General features: G+C 42.9%; 1 protein-coding gene across 1 annotated transcript in view; it reads left to right on the top strand.

Annotated features, from left to right (window-relative positions):
- Positions 1-17837, top strand: part of LOC139750940 (N-acetylglucosamine-1-phosphotransferase subunit gamma-like) — a 65143-nt gene that overhangs the window by 30451 nt on the left and 16855 nt on the right. Inside the window, exon 6 of the mRNA XM_071665863.1 lies at positions 7541-7676. Coding sequence (XP_071521964.1) covers positions 7541-7676 — 136 coding nt within the window. The remainder of the gene's footprint in view (positions 1-7540; positions 7677-17837) is intronic.

The following is a 17837-nucleotide window of genomic DNA, read 5'->3' as shown; positions in this document are numbered from 1 at the left end:
ATATAGGGTGTTTTGGTAGAGATGGTGTGCAAAGTGTGAGGGTTAGAGAGAATGATTTGGTAAACAGAGAAGAGGTAGTAAAAGCTTTACGGAAGATGAAAGCCGGCAAGGCAGCGGGGTTTGGATGGTATTGCAGTGGAATTTATTAAAAAAGGGGGTGACTTTATTGTTGACTGGTTGGTAAGGTTATTTAATGTATGTATGACTCATGGTGAGGTGCCTGAGGATTGGCGGAATGCTTATAGTGCCATTGTACAAAGGCTAAGGGGATGAAAGTGAGTGCTCAAATTACAGAGGTATAAGTTTGTTGAGTATTCCTGGTAAATTATATGGGAGGGTATTGATTGAGAGGGTGAAGGCATGCACAGAGCATCAGATTGGGGAAGAGCAGTGCGGTTTCAGAAGTGGTAGAGGATGTGTGGATCAGGTGTATGCTTTGAAGAATGTATGTGAGAAATACTTAGAAAAGCAAATGGATTTGTATGTAGCATTTATGGATCTGGAGAAGGCATATGATTAGAGTTCATAGAGATGCTCTGTGGAAGGAATTAAGAATATATTGTGTGGGAGGCAAGTTGTTAGAAGCAGTGAAAAGTTTCTATTGAGGATGTAAGGCATGTGTACGTGTAGGAAGAGAGGAAAGTGATTGGTTCTCAGTGAATGTTGGTTTGCGGCAGGGGTGTTTGATGTCTCCATGGTTGTTTAATTTGCGTATGGATGGAGTTGTTAGGGAGGTGAATGCAAGAGTTTTGCAAAGAGGGGCAAGTATGCAGCCTGTTGTGGACGAGGGAGCTTGGGAAGTGATTCAACTGTTGTTCGCTACAGTAGGGTTGTTAGGTACAGTAGGGTTGATGGACAAGTCAGCTTGGAGGTAAGTTTGAATGGAGAAAAACTGGAGGAAGTGAAGTGTTTTAGATATCTGGAAGTGGATCTGGCAGGGAACAGAACCATGGAAGTGGAAGTGAATCATAGGGTGGGGGAGGGGGCGAAAGTTATGGGAGTGTTGAAGAATGTGTGGAAGTCGAGAACATTATCTCGGAAAGCAAAAATGGGTATGTTTGAAGGAATAGTGGTTCCAACAATGTTGTATGGTTGCGAGGCGTGGGCTATAGATAGAGTTGTGCAGAGGAGGGTGGATGTGCTGAAAATGAGGTGTTTGAGGACAATATGTGGTATGAGGTGGTTTGATCGAGTAAGTAATAATAGGGTAAGAGAGATGTGTGGTAATAAAAAGAGTGTGGTTGAGAGAGCAGAAGAGGGTGTTTTGAAATGATTTGGTCACATGGAGAGAATGAGTGAGGAAAGATTGACCAAGAGGATATATGTGTCAGAGGTGGAGGGAACGAGAAGTGGGAGACCAAATTGGAGGTGGAAAGGTGGAGTGGAAAAGATTTTGAGTGATCGGGGCCTGAACATGCAGGAGGGTAAAAGGCGTGCAAGGAATAGAGTGAATTGGAACGATGTGGTATACCGGGGTCGACGTTCTGTCAGTGGATTGAACCAGGGCTTGTGAAGCATCTGTGGTAAACCATGGAAAGTTGTGTGGGGCCTGGATGTGGAAAGGGAGCCGTGGTTTCGGTGCATTATACGTGACAGATAGAGACTGAGTGTGAACGAATGTGGCCTTTGTAGTCTTTTCCTAGTGCTACCTCGTGCACATGCAGGGGAAGGGGTTGTCATTTCATGTGTGGCATGGTGGCCATGGGAATGAATAAAGGCGTTTGGTAAAGTGTGTGGAAGAAGAAAGTTAAGAGTAAATGTGAATAAGAGCAAGGTTATTAGGTACAGTAGGGTTGAGGGTCAAGTCAATTGGGAGGTGAGTTTGAATGGTGAAAAACTGGAGGAAGTGAAGTGTTTTAGATATCTGGGAGTGGATCTGTCAGCGGATGGAACCATGGAAGCGGAAGTGGATCATAGGGTGGGGGAGGGGGCGAAAATTTTGGGAGCCTTGAAAAATGTGTGGAAGTCGAGAACATTATCCCGGAAAGCAAAAATGGGTATGTTTGAAGGAATAGTAGTTCCAACAATGTTGTATGGTTGCGAGGCGTGGGCTATGGATAGAGTTGTGCGCAGGAGGATGGATGTGCTGGAAATGAGATGTTTGAGGATAATGTGTGGTGTGAGGTGGTTTGATCGAGTAAGTAACGTAAGGGTAAGAGAGATGTGTGGAAATAAAAAGAGCGTGGTTGAGAGAGCAGAAGAGGGTGTTTTAAAATGGTTTGGGCACATGGAGAGAATGAGTGAGGAAAGATTGACCAAGAGGATATATGTGTCGGAGGTGGAGGGAACGAGGAGAAGAGGGAGACCAAATTGGAGGTGGAAAGATGGAGTGAAAAAGATTTTGTGTGATCGGGGCCTGAACATGCAGGAGGGTGAAAGGAGGGCAAGGAATAGAGTGAATTGGAGCAATGTGGTATACAGGGGTTGACGTGCTGTCAGTGGATTGAATCAAGGCATGTGAAGCGTCCGGGGTAAACCATGGAAAGCTGTGTAGGTATGTATATTTGTGTGTGTGGACGTGTGTATGTACATGTGTATGGGGGGGGTTGGGCCATTTCTTTCGTCTGTTTCCTTGCGCTACCTCGCAAACGCGGGAGACAGCGACAAAGTATAAAAAAAAAAAAAAAAAAAAAAAAAATATATATATATATATATATTATCCCTGGGGATAGGGGAGAAAGAATACTTACCACGTATTCCCTGCGTGTTGTAGAAGGCGACTAAAAGGGAAGGGAGCGGGGGGCTGGAAATCCTCCTCCTCTCGCTTTTTTTATTTTTCCAAAGAAGGAACAGAGAAGGGGGCCAGATGAGGATATTTGCTCAAAGGCCCAGTCCTCTGTTCTTAACGCTACCTCGCTAACTCGGGAAATGGCAAATAGTATGAAAGAAAAAAAGATATATATTTTTTTTTTTTTTTTTTGCTTTGTCGCTGTCTCCCGCGTTTGCGAGGTAGCGCAAGGAAACAGACGAAAGAAATGGCGCAACCCACCCCCATACACATGTATATACATATGTCCCCACACGCAACTATACATACCTACACAGCTTTCCATGGTTTACCCTTGACGCTTCACATGCCCTGATTCAATCCACTGACAGCACTTCAACCCCGGTATACCACATCGATCCAATTCACTTTATTCCTTTCCCTCCTTTCACCCTCCTGCATGTTCAGGCCCCGATCACACAAAATCTTTTTCACTCCATCTTTCTACTTCCAATTTGGTCTCCCACTTCTCCTCGTTCCCTCCACCTCCAACACATATATCCTCTTGGTCAATCTTTCCTCACTCATTCTCTCCATGTGCTCAAACCATTTCAAAACACCCTCTTCTGCTCTCTCAACCATACTCTTTATTTCCACACATCTCTCTTACCCTTAAATTACTAACTCGATCAAACCACCTCACACCACATATTGTCCTCAAACATCTCATTTCCAACACATCCACCCTCCTGCGCACAACTCTATCCATAGCCCATGCCTCGCAATCATACAATATTGTTGGAACCACTATTCCTTCAAACATACCCATTTTTGCTTTCGGAGATAATGTTCTCGACTTCCACACATTCTTCAAGGCTCCCAGGATTTTCGCCCCCTCCCCCACCCTATGATTCACTTCCGCTTCCATGGTTCCATCCGCTGCCAGATCCACTCCCAGATATCTAAAACACTTTACTTCCTCCAGTTTTTCTCCATTCAAACTTACCTCCCAATTGACTTGACCCTCAACCCTACTGTACCTAATAACCTTGCTTTTATTCACATTTACTGTTAACTTTCTTCTTTCACACACTTTATCAAACTCAGTCACCAGTTTCTGCAGTTTCTCACATGAATCAGCCACCAGTGCTGTATCATCAGCGAATATCTTTCTTTCAAACTATTCGCCATTTCCCGCGTTAGCGAGGTAGCGTTAAGATGTATAGGTATGTATATTTGCATATGTGGATGTGTAGGTATATACATGTGTATGTGGTGTGTTGGGCCATTCTTTTGTCTGTTTTCTTGCGCTACCTCGCTAACGTGGGAGACAGCAACAAAGTAAAATAGATAAATGAATAAATGAATATATAAATAATGATGATAATGATAATAATGGTAATAATGATAATGATAATGATAATAATAATTTTTTTTTTTTTTTTTTTTATACTTTGTCGCTGTCTCCCGCGTTTGCGAGGTAGCGCAAGGAAACAGACGAAAGAAATGGCCCAACCCCGCCCCCCCCATACACATGTACATACACATGTCCACACACGCAAATATACATACCTACACAGCTTTCCATGGTTTACCCCAGACGCTTCACATGCCTTGCTTCAATCCACTGACAGCACGTCAACCCCTGTATACCACATGACTCCAATTCACTCTATTTCTTGCCCTCCTTTCACCCTCCTGCATGTTCAGGCCCCGATCACACAAAATCTTTTTCACTCCATCTTTCCACCTCCAATCTGGTCTCCCTCTTCTCCTCGTTCCCTCCACCTCCGACACATATATCCTCTTGGTCAATCTCTCCTCACTCATTCTCTCCATGTGCCCAAACCATTTCAAAACACCCTCTTCTGCTCTCTCGACCACGCTCTTTTTATTTCCACACATCTCTCTTACCCTTACGTTACTTACTCGATCAAACCACCTCACACCACACATTGTCCTCAAACATCTCATTTCCAGCACATCCATCCTCCTGCGCACATCTCTATCCATAGCCCACGCCTCGCAACCATACAGCATTGTTGGAACCACTATTCCCTCAAACATACCCATTTTTGCTTTCCGAGATAATGTTCTCGACTTCCACACATTTTTCAAGGCTCCCAAAATTTTCGCCCCCTCCCCCACCCTATGATCCACTTCCGCTTCCATGGTTCCATCCGCTGACAGATCCACTCCCAGATATCTAAAACACTTCACTTCCTCCAGTTTTTCTCCATTCAAACTCACCTCCCAATTGACTTGACCCTCACCCCTACTGTACCTAATAACCTTGCTCTTATTCACATTTACTCTCAACTTTCTTCTTCCACACACTTTACCAAACTCAGTCACCAGCTTCTGCAGTTTCTCACATGAATCAGCCACCAGCGCTGTATCATCAGCGAACAACAATTGACTCACTTCCCAAGCTCTCTCATCCCCAACAGACTTCATACTTGCCCCTCTTTCCAGGACTCTTGCATTTACCTCCTTTACAACCCCATCCATAAACAAATTAAACAACCATGGAGACATCACACACCCCTGCCGCAAACCTACATTCACTGAGAACCAATCACTTTCCTCTCTTCCTACACGTACACATGCCTTACATCCTCGATAAAAACTTTTCACTGCTTCTAACAACTTGCCTCCCACACCATATATTCTTAATACCTTCCACAGAGCATCTCTATCAACTCTATCATATGCCTTCTCCAGATCTATAAATGCTACATACAAATCCATTTGCTTTTCTAAGTATTTCTCACATACATTCTTCAAAGCAAACACCTGATCCACACATCCTCTACCACTTCTGAAACTGCACTGCTCTTCCCCAATCTGATGCTCTGTACATGCCTTCACCCTCTCAATCAATACCCTCCCATATAATTTACCAGGAATACTCAACAAACTTATACCTCTGTAATTTGAGCACTCACTCTTATCCCCTTTGCCTTTGTACAATGGCACTATGCACGCATTCCGCCAATCCTCAGGCACCTCACCATGAGTCATACATACATTAAATAACCTTACCAACCAGTCAACAATACAGTCACCCCCTTTCTTAATAAATTCCACTGCAATACCATCCAAACCTGCTGCCTTGCCGGCTTTCATCTTCCGCAAAGCTTTTACTACCTCTTCTCTGTTTACCAAATCATTTTCCCTAACCCTCTCACTTTGCACACCACCTCGACCAAAACACCCTATATCTGCCACTCTGTCATCAGACACATTCAACAAACCTTCAAAATACTCATTCCATCTCCTTCTCACATCACCGCTACTTGTTATCACCTCCCCATTTACGCCCTTCACTGAAGTTCCCATTTGCTCCCTTGTCTTACGCACCCTATTTACCTCCTTCCAGAACATCTTTTTATTCTCCCTAAAATTTACTGATAGTCTCTCACCCCAACTCTCATTTGCCCTTTTTTTTCACCTCTTGCACCTTTCTCTTGACCTCCTGTCTCTTTCTTTTATACTTCTCCCACTCAATTGCATTTTTTCCCTGCAAAATATAATAATAATATTGATAATATTAATAATAATAATAATAATAATAGTAATGACAATAATATGTATTTCATTTATTCATTTTACATAATCACTGTTTCCCTGCATCAGCAAGGTAGCAGCAGGAAACAGATGAAGAATGGCCCATCCACTCGTATACACATAGTTGTATACATAAATGCTCACATACACACACATACAACATATACAAATCCCCATATGTATACACATATGCAGACATTACATACATACACATGTACTTGTTCATTTTTGCTTGCCTCCATCCATTCCTGTTACTCCCCTGCCCCACAGGAAAGCAGCATCATTATCCCCTGCTTCAGTGAGGCAACACCAGGAATACAAAAAGGCCACACCCGTTCACACTCAGTCTCTAGCTGTCATGTGTAATGCACCGAAACCACAGCTCCCTATCCACATTCAGGCCCCACAGACCTTTCCAGGATTTACCCCAGACACTTCACAAGACCTGGTTAAGTCCATTCACAGTATGTCGACCCTGGTATAACACAACGTTCCAATTCACTCTATTCCTTGCACGCCTCTCACCCTCCTGTATGTTCAGGCCCCGATCGCTCAAAATCTTTTTCACTCCATTCTTCCTCCTCCAATTTGGTCTCCTACTTCTTGTTCCCTTCGCCTCTGACGCATATATCCTCTTTGTCAATCTTTCCTCACTCATTCTATCCATATGTCCAAACCATTGGACATAATGATAATAGTAATAATGATAATGATTTCTCAGTTCTAACTGTGACCATTATTAAGTGAATTCTGAGCTGCAAAGCACCCAGGAGTGAGTAAGTCATTGAGATCACTTCTGTGGCAGTCTCTATTTGGACAAACATGGCTCCAAAATAAGTAAGCTGCCTCTACTTATTTTGGAGGATTGGTGGCAGATGGGGAAAAGAAATGTTTCCCCACTAGACAGGTAAAGGGTTACATGGTCTCATCACTGACTTTCTTAGAGAGTATTTCAGAGGATCTTTTAGGCTGATAGGACATTACCTTGGAGAGAATAAGTTTTGCAAATTTCTGATTCTAAATTTTTCTTTGTAAATGCTCCCTGAACATTATGTTTACTTTTTAGAAAATTTTATTGTTAACACACTTCAAGCAATTTTTCTGTTACAAACTTAGATGTCACTGAATCACTATGGTATAAAGTGTATTGCACCAGATTTTGCTGTATCTAAAGATGGATCTACTCATTGTTTCCATTATATGACAAATTTTTAATCCGCATGTATCTTCACCTAACTTACCTGAGTTTTATAATCATTTTAGGTATTTGGCTAAGTTTGAAACCCCTGAAGTATGTGGAGAGAATGCAGTGGTGGTGTATCCAAGGCTGCCAGCTAATCTTCGACAGCGATGGGATGATGCATTGCTGGATGAGCATAATGGCTTCCTAACAAAAAAGGTATAGTGAAAATTATGAAACATATTTCATTTTGCGTTTTCATTAAACTCTTTGGGCTCACAGGCACCTTACATGTCATCCTTTAACTTGATTTTTGTTCTGCCATCCATTTTCTTCTGACTGCATCATGTGTTCTTACATTCCCATAAACAGAAGACGAGCAGCACTTCATCTTTTGCAAGTTGTGAACTGTATATTAAGTTTCTACCACTCCTCACTTTATTCTTTTGTAATTTGATAGTGCCCTCCTTTGCGATGTCATGCATGTAGGATCAGGGATAGGACCTTTCAACCCCCAGTATTTGTAGTGAGGAATTACTGGCATACCCCACCCTCTACTATGCACTCAACTATGATAGCAGGTATTCACTTGGTTTGGGCCATTTTTGGCCACAAGCAGTACCAATTTCTTTGAGACCACAAGCTCACAAGACATATGCTTCCAGACTGTGTTTTTCCATCCCGTGGATCAGTTAGTGAGAGGACAAGAACAAGGGAAGGAGTATTACTACTCTTGAAACAGGAGTGTTGGGAGTATGTGATAGAGTGTAAGAAAGTAAACTGTAGATTGATATGGGTAAAACTGAGAGTGGATGGAGAGAGATGGGTGATTATTGGTGCATATGCTCTTGGGCATGAGAAGAAAGATCATGAGAGGCAAGTGTTTTGGGAGCAGCTGAGTGAGTGTGTTAGTAGTTTTGATGCACAAGACCAAGTTATAGTGATGGGTGATTTGAATGCAAAGATGAGTGATATGGCAGTTGAGGGAATAATTGGTGTACATGGGGTGATCAGTGTTGTAAATGGAAATGGTGAAGAGCTTGTAGATTTATGTGCTGAAAAAGGACTGGGGATTGGGAATACCTGGTTTAAAAAGAGAGATATGTATAAGTATACCTATGTAAGTAGGAGAGATGGCCAGAGAGCATTGTTGGATTATGTGTTAATTGATAGGCGCGCGAGAGAGACTTTTGGATGTAAATGTGCTGCGAGGTGCAACTGGAGGGATGTCTGATCATTATTTAGTGGAGGCGAAGGTGAAGATATGTAGAGGTTTTCAGAAAAGAAGAGAAAATGTTGGGGTGAAGAGCGTGGTGAGAGTAAGTGAGCTTGGGAAGGAGACTTGTGTGAGGAGGTACCAGGAGAGACTGAGTAGAGAATGGAAAAAGGTGAGAACAAAGGACGTAAGGGGAGTGAGGGAGGAATAGGATGTATTTAGGGAAGCCGTGATGGCTTGCGCAAAAGATGCTTGTGGCATGAGAAGTATGGAAGGTGGGCAGATTAGAAAGGGTAGTGAGTGGTGTGATAAAGAAGTAAGATTGTTAGTGAAAGAGAAGAGAGAGTTATTTGGACAATTTTTGCAGAGAAATAATGCAAATGAGTGGGAGATGTATAAAAGAAAGAGGCAGGATGTCAAGAGAAAGGTGCAAGAGGTGAAAAAGAGGGCAAATGAGAGTTGGGGTGAGAGAGTATCATTAAATATTAGGGAGAATAAAAAGATGTTTTAGAAGGAGGTAAATAAAGTGCGTAAGACAAGGGAACAAATGGGAACATCAGTGAAGGGGGCAAATGGGGAGGTGATAACAAGTAGTGGTGATAACAAGAGTGGCAGATATAGGGTGTTTTGATTGAGGTGGCATGTGAAGTGAGAGGGTTAGGGGGAATGATTTGGTAAACAGAGAAGAGGTAGTAAAAGCTTTGTGGAAGATGAAAGCCGGCAAGGCAGTGGGTTTGGATGGTATTGCAGTGGAATTTATTAAAATAGGAGTGGCTGTATTATTGACTGGTTGGTAAAGTTATTTAATGTATGTATGACTCATTTTGAGGTGCCTGAGGATTGGCGGAATGCTTGCATAGTGCCATTGTACAAAGGCAAAGGGGATAAAAGTGAATGCTCAAATTACAGAGGTATTTGTTTGTTGAGTATTCCTGGTAAATTATATGGGAGGGTATTGATTGAGAGGGTGAAGGCATGTACAGAGCATCAGATTGGGGAAGAGCAGTGTGGTTTCAGAAGTGGTAGAGGATGTGTGGATCAGGTGTTTGCTTTGAAGAATGTACATGAGAAATACTTAGAAAAGCAAATGAATTTGTATGTAGCGTTTATGGATCTGGAGAAGGCATATGATAGAGTTGATAGAGATGCTCTGTGGAAGGTATTAAGAATACATGGTGTGGGAGGCAAGTTGTTAGAAGCAGATTTTATCGAGGAAGTAAGGCATGTGTACGAGTAGGAAGAGAGGAAAGTGATTAGTTCTCAGTGAATGTTGGTTTGCGGCAGGGGTATGTGATGTCTCCATGGTTGTTTAATTTGTTTATGGATGGGGTTGTTAGGGAGATGAATGCAAGAATTTTGGAAAGAGGGGCAAGTATGCAGTCTTTTGGATGAGAGAGCTTGGGAAGTGAGTCAGTTGTTGTTTGCTGATGATACAGTGCTGGTGGCTGATTCATGTGAGAAACTGCAGAAGCTTATGACTGAGTTTGGTAAAGTTGGGACCACTATTCCTTCAAACATACCCATTTTTGCTCTCCGAGCTATCATTCGTGCCTTCCATACATTCTTCATCGCTCTTAGAACCTTCGCCCCCTCCCTCAACCTGTGACTCACTTCCGCTCCCATGGTTCCATCTGCTGCTAAGTCCACTCCCAGATATCTAAAACACTTCACTTTCTCCACTTTTTCTCCATTCTTTCCTACCTCCCAATTAACTTGTCCCTCAACCCTACTGAACCTAATAACCTTGCTGTTATTCACATTTACTCTCAACGTTCTCCTTTCACACACTTTACCAAACTCAGTCACCAATCTCTACAGTTTCTGAGCTGAATCAGCCACCAGCGCTGTATCATCACCAAGCAACAACTGGCTCACTTCCCAAGTCCTCTCATCCACCACAGACTCTTGCATTCACTCCAAAACTTGCATTCACCTCCTTAACCGCCCCATCCATAAACATTAAACAACCATGGAGACATCATGCACCTCTGCCACAAACCGACGTTCACTGGGAACCAATCACTTTCCCCTCTTCTTCATACACATGCCTTACATCATTGGTAAAAACTTTTCACTGTTCTAGCAACTCACCTCCCACACCATATACTTTTGATACCTTCCACAAAGCATCTCTATCTACCTTATCATATGCCTTCTATAGATCCATAAATGCTATATACAAATCCATCTGTTTTTCTAAGTATTTCTCACATACATTCTTCAAAGCAAACACCTGATCCACACATCCTCCTCCACTTCTGAAACCACACTACTCCTCCCCAATCTGATGCTCTGCACATGCCTTTACCCTCTCAACCAATACCCTCCCATATAATTTCCCAGGAATACTCAACAAACTTATGTCTCAGTAATTTGAACACTTACCTTTAATCCCTTTGCCTTTGTACAATGGCACTATGCATGCATTCTGCCAATCCTTAGGCACTTTACCATGATCAATACATACATTGAATATCCTTACCAACCGATGAACAACACAGTCACTCCCTTTTTTAATAAATTCCACTGCAATACCATCCAAACCCGCCACCTTGCCGGCTTTCATCTTCCACAAAGCTTTCACTTCCTGTTCTCTGTTCACCAAACCATTCTCCCTGACCCTCTCACTCTGTGCACCAACCAGACCAAATCACCCTATATCTGGCACTCTGTCATCAAACACATTCAACAAACCTTCAAAATACTCACTCCATCTCCTCACTTCATCACTACTTGTTATTACCTCCCCATTTGCTCCCTTCGCTGATGTTCCCATTTGTTCTCTGCTAATCCTCAGGCACCTCACCATGAGTCATACATACATTAAATAACCTTACCAACCAGTCAACAATACAGTCACCCCCTTTTTTAATAAATTCCACTGCAATACCATCCAAACCTGCTGCCTTGCCGGCTTTCATCTTCCGCAAAGCTTTCACTTCCTGTTCTCTGTTCACCAAACCATTCTCCCTGACCCTCTCACTCTGTGCACCAACCAGACTAAATCACCCTATATCTGGCACTCTGTCATCAAACACATTCAACAAACCTTCAAAATACTCACTCCATCTCCTCACTTCATCACTACTTGTTATTACCTCCCCATTTGCTCCCTTCGCTGATGTTCCCATTTGTTCTCTTGTCTTACGAACTTGATTTACCTCCTTCCAAAACATCTTTTTATTCTCCCTAAAATTTAACGATACTCTCTCAACCCAATTCTCATTTGCCCTCTTTTTCACCTCTTGCTCCTTTCTCTTGGCCTCCTGTTGCTCTTTTATACATCTTGTCATTTGCACTTCTTCCATGCAAATATTGTCCAAACGCCTCTTTCTTCTCTTTCACTAACAATCGTACTTCTTCATCCCACCACTCACTACCCTTTCTAATCTGCCCACCTTCCACCTTTCTCATGCCACATGCATCTTTTGCACAAGCCATCACTGCTTCTCTAAATACATCCCGCCCCTCCTTCACTCCCCTTACGTCATTTGCTCTCACCTTTTGCCATTCTGAACTCAATCTCTCCTGCTGCTTCCTCACACAAGTCTCCTTTCCAAGCTCACTTACTCTCACTACTCTCTTCTCCCCAACATTCTCTCTTCTTTTCTAAAAACCTCTACAAATCTTCATCTTTGCCTCTGCAAGATAGTGATCAGACATACCTCCAGCTGCTCCTCTCAGTGCATTAACATCCAAAAGTTTCTCTGACACATGCCTATCATTTAACACGTAATCTAATAATGCCCTCTGGCCAGCTCTCCTACTCACATACGCATACTTATATATATATATATATATATATATATATATATATATATATATATATATATATATTTTTTTTTTTTTTTTTTTTTTGTCGCTGTCTCCTGCGTTTGCGAGGTAGCGCAAGGAAACAGACAAAAGAAATGGCCCAACCCACCCCCATACACATGTATATACATACGTCCACACACGCAAATATACATACCTACACAGCTTTCCATGGTTTACCCCAGACGCTTCACATGCCTTGATTCAATCCACTGACAGCACGTCAACCCCGGTATACCACATCGCTCCAATTCCCTCTATTCCTTGCCCTCCTTTCACCCTCCTTCATGTTCAGGCCCCGATCACACAAAATCTTTTTCACTCCATCTTTCCACCTCCAATTTGGTCTCCCTCTTCTCCTCGTTCCCTCCACCTCCAACACATATATCCTCTTGGTCAATCTTTCCTCACTCATCCTCTCCATGTGCCCAAACCACTTCAAAACACCCTCTTCTGCTCTCTCAACCACGCTCTTTTTATTTCCACACATCTCTCTTACCCTTACGTTACTCACTCGATCAAACCACCTCACACCACACATTGTCCTCAAACATCTCATTTCCAGCACATCCACCCTCCTGCGCACAACTCTATCCATAGCCCACGCCTCGCAACCATACAACATTGTTGGAACCACTATTCCTTCAAACATACCCATTTTTGCTTTCCGAGATAATGTTCTCGACTTCCACACATTCTTCAAGGCCCCAGAATTTTCGCCCCCTCCCCCACCCTATGATCCACTTCCGCTTCCATAGTTCCATCCGCTGCCAGATCCACTCCCAGATATGTAAAACACTTCACTTCCTCCAGTTTTTCTCCATTCAAACTCACCTCCCAATTGACTTGACCCTCAACCCTACTGTACCTAATAACCTTGCTCTTATTCACATTTACTCTTAACTTTCTTCTTCCACACACTTTACCAAACTCAGTCACCAGCTTCTGCAGTTTCTCACATGAATCAGCCACCAGCGCTGTGTCATCAGCGAACAACAACTGACTCACTTCCCAAGCTCTCTCATCCCCAACAGACTTCATACTTGCCCCTCTTTCCAAAACTCTTGCATTTACCTCCCTAACAACCCCATCCATAAACAAATTAAACAACCATGGAGACATCACACACCCCTGCCGCAAACCTACATTCACTGAGAACCAATCACTTTCCTCTCTTCCTACACGTACACATGCCTTACATCCTCGATAGAAACTTTTCACTGCTTCTAACAACTTTCCTCCCACACCATATATTCTTAATACCTTCCACAGAGCATCTCTATCAACTCTATCATATGCCTTCTCCAGATCCATAAATGCTACATACAAATCCATTTGCTTTTCTAAGTATTTCTCACATACATTCTTCAAAGCAAACACCTGATCCACACATCCTCTACCACTTCTGAAACCACACTGCTCTTCCCCAATCTGATGCTCTGTACATGCCTTCACCCTCTCAATCAATACCCTCCCATATAATTTACCAGGAATACTCAACAAACTTATACCTCTGTAATTTGAGCACTCACTCTTATCCCCTTTGCCTTTGTACAATGGCACTATGCACGCATTCCGCCAATCCTCAGGCACCTCACCATGAGTCATACATACATTAAATAACCTTACCAACCAGTCAACAATACAGTCACCCCCTTTTTTAATAAATTCCACTGCAATACCATCCAAACCTGCTGCCTTGCCGGCTTTCATCTTCCGCAAAGCTTTCACTACCTCTTCTCTGTTTACCAAATCATTTTCCCTAACCCTCTCACTTTGCACACCACCTCGACCAAAACACCCTATATCTGCCACTCTATCATCAAACACATTCAACAAACCTTCAAAATACTCACTCCATCTCCTTCTCACATCACCACTACTTGTTATCACCTCCCCATTTGCGCCCTTCACTGAAGTTCCCATTTGCTTCCTTGTCTTACGCACTTTATTTACCTCCTTCCAGAACATCTTTTTATTCTCCCTAAAATTTAATGATACTCTCTCACCCCAACTCTCATTTGCCCTTTTTTTCACCTCTTGCACCTTTCTCTTGACCTCCTGTCTCTTTCTTTTATACATCTCCCACTCAATTGCATTTTTTCCCTGCAAAAATCATCCAAATGCCTCTCTCTTCTCTTTCACTAATACTCTTACTTCTTCATCCCACCACTCACTACCCTTTCTAATCAACCCACCTCCCACTCTTCTCATGCCACAAGCATCTTTTGCACAATCCATCACTGATTCCCTAAATACATCCCATTCCTCCCCCACTCCCCTTACTTCCATTGTTCTCACCTTTTTCCATTCTGTACTCAGTCTCTCCTGGTACTTCCTCACACAGGTCTCCTTCTCAAGCTCACTTACTCACACCACCCTCTTCATCCCAACATTCACTCTTCTTTTCTGAAAACCCATACAAATCTTCACCTTAGCCTCCACAAGATAATGATCAGACATCCCTCCAGTTGCACCTCTCAGCACATTAACATCCAAAAGTCTCTCTTTTGCACGCCTGTCAATTAACACGTAATCCAATAACGCTCTCTGGCCATCTCTCCTACTTACATAAGTATACTTATGTATATCTTGCTTTTTAAACCAGGTATTCCCAATCATCAGTCCTTTTTCAGCACATAAATCTACAAGCTCTTCACCATTTCCATTTACAACACTGAACACCCCATGTATACCAATTATTCCCTCAACTGCCACATTACTCACCTTTGCATTCAAATCACCCATCACTATAACCCGGTCTCATGCATCAAAACCACTAACACACTCATTCAGCTGCTCCCAAAACACTTGCCTCTCTTGATCTTTCTTCTCATGCCCAGGTGCATAAGCACCAATAATCACCCATCTCTCTCCATCAACTTTCAGTTTTACCCATATTAATCGAGAATTTACTTTCTTACACTCTATCACATACTCCCACAACTCCTGTTTCAGGAGTATTGCTACTCCTTCCCTTGCTCTTGTCCTCTCACTAACCCCTGACTTTACTCCCCAGACATTCCCAAACCACTCTTCCCCTTTACCCTTGAGCTTCGTTTCACTCAGAGCCAAAACATCCAGGTTCCTTTCCTCAAACATACTACCTATCTCTCCTTTTTTCACATCTTGGTTACATCCACACACATTTAGGCACCCCACTCTGAGCCTTCGAGGAGGATGAGCACTCCCCGCGTGACTCCTTCTTCTGTTTCCCATTTTAGAAAGTTAATACAAGGAGGGGAGGATTTCTGGCCCCCCGCTCCCGTCCCCTCTAGTCGCTTTCTACGACACGCGAGGAATACGTGGGAAGTATTCTTTCACCCCTATCCCCAGGGATAATATACATATATATATACACATACACACACATACACATACATACGCACATATACACACACACACATACATATATATACATATGAAAAATGTAAGAAACAATTTAAACTAGGCGCATCCGACTTTATTGGGAGGAAAAGTCTGATGGCTGCTACATGGTTGGTAAGGTTATTTACTGTATGTATGACTCATGGTGAGGTGCCTGAGGATTGGCGGAATGCGTGCATAGTGCCATTGTACAAAGGCAAAGGGGATAAGAGTGAGTGCTCAAATTACAGAGGTATAAGTTTGTTGAGTATTCCTGGTAAATTATATGGGAGGGTATTGATTGAGAGGGTGAAGGCATGTACAGAGCATCAGATTGGGGAAGAGCAGTGTGGTTTCAGAAGTGGTAGAGGATGTGTGGATCAGGTGTTTGCTTTGAAGAATGTATGTGAGAAATACTTAGAAAAGCAAATGGATTTGTATGTAGCATTTATGGATCTGGAGAGGGCATATGATAGAGTTGATAGAGATGCTCTGTGGAAGGTATTAAGAATATATGGTGTGGGAGGCAAGTTGCTAGAAGCAGTGAAAAGCTTTTATCGAGGATGTAAGGCATGTGTACGTGTAGGAAGAGAGGAAAGTGATTGCTTCTCAGTGAATGTAGGTTTGCGGCAGGGGTGTGTGATGTCTCCATGGTTGTTTAATTTGTTTATGGATGGGGTTGTTAGGGAGGTAAATGCAAGAGTTTTGGAAAGAGGGGCAAGTATGAAGTCTGTTGGGGATGAGAGAGCTTAGGAAGTGAGTCAGTTGTTGTTCGCTGATGATACAGCGCTGGTGGCTGATTCATGTGAGAAACTGCAGAAGCTGGTGACTGAGTGTGGAAAAGTGTGTGAAAGAAGAAAGTTAAGAGTAAATGTGAATAAGAGCAAGGTTATTAGGTACAGTAGGGTTGAGAGTCAAGTCAAGTGGGAGGTAAGTTTGAATGGAGAAAAACTGGAGGAAGTGAAGTGTTTTAGATATCTGGGAGTGGATCTGGCAGCGGATGGAACCATGGAAGCGGAAGTGAATCATAGGGTGGGGGAGGGGGCGAAAATTCTGGGAGCCTTGAAGAATGTGTGGAATTCGAGAACATTATCTCGGAAAGCAAAAATGGGTATGTTTGAAGGAATAGTGGTTCGAACAATGTTGTATGGTTGCGAGGCGTGGGCTATGGATAGAGTTGTGCGCAGGAGGATGGATGTGCTGGAAATGAGATGTTTGAGGAGAATGTATGGGGTGAGGTGGTTCGATCGAGTAAGTAATGTAAGGGTAAGAAAGATGTGTGGAAATAAAAAGAGCGTGGTTGAGAGAGCAGAAGAGGGTGTTTTGAAGTGGTTTGGGCACATGGAGAGAATGAGTGAGGAAAGATTGACCAAGAGGATATATGTGTCGGAGGTGGAGGGAGCGAGGAGAAGTGGGAGCCCAAATTGGAGGTGGAAAGATGGAGTGAAAAAGATTTTGTGTGAATGGGGCCTGAACATGCAGGAGGGTGAAAGGAGGGCAAGGAATAGAGTGAATTGGATCGATGTGGTATACCGGGGTTGACGTGCTGTCAGTGGATTGAATCAGGGCATGTGAAGCGTCTGGGGTAAACCATGGAAAGCTGTGTAGGTATGTATATTTTGCGTGTGTGGACGCATGTATATACATGTGTATGGGGGTGGGTTGGGCCATTTCTTTCGTCTGTTTCCTTGCGCTACCTCGCAAACACGGGAGACAGCGACAAAGCAAAAAAAAAAAAAAAGAAAAAAAAAGATAAATATATATCCCTCGGTATAGGGGAGAAAGAATACTTCCCACGCATTCCTCACGTGTCGTAGAAGGCGACTAAAGGGGATGGGAGTGGGGGGCCAGAAACCCTCCCCTCCTTGTATTTTAACTTTCTAAAAGGAAAACAGGAGTCACACGGGGAGTGCTCATCCTTCTTGAAGTTTCAGATTGGGGTGTCTAAATGTGTGTGGATGTAACCAAGATGAGAAAAAAGGAGA

The sequence above is a fragment of the Panulirus ornatus genome, chromosome 10 (assembly GCF_036320965.1).
Source record: "Panulirus ornatus isolate Po-2019 chromosome 10, ASM3632096v1, whole genome shotgun sequence".
NCBI classification, from domain to species: domain Eukaryota; kingdom Metazoa; phylum Arthropoda; class Malacostraca; order Decapoda; family Palinuridae; genus Panulirus; species Panulirus ornatus.
Note: the sequence above shows the minus strand (reverse complement) of the source record. Positions and strands in the feature narration are given on the sequence as shown.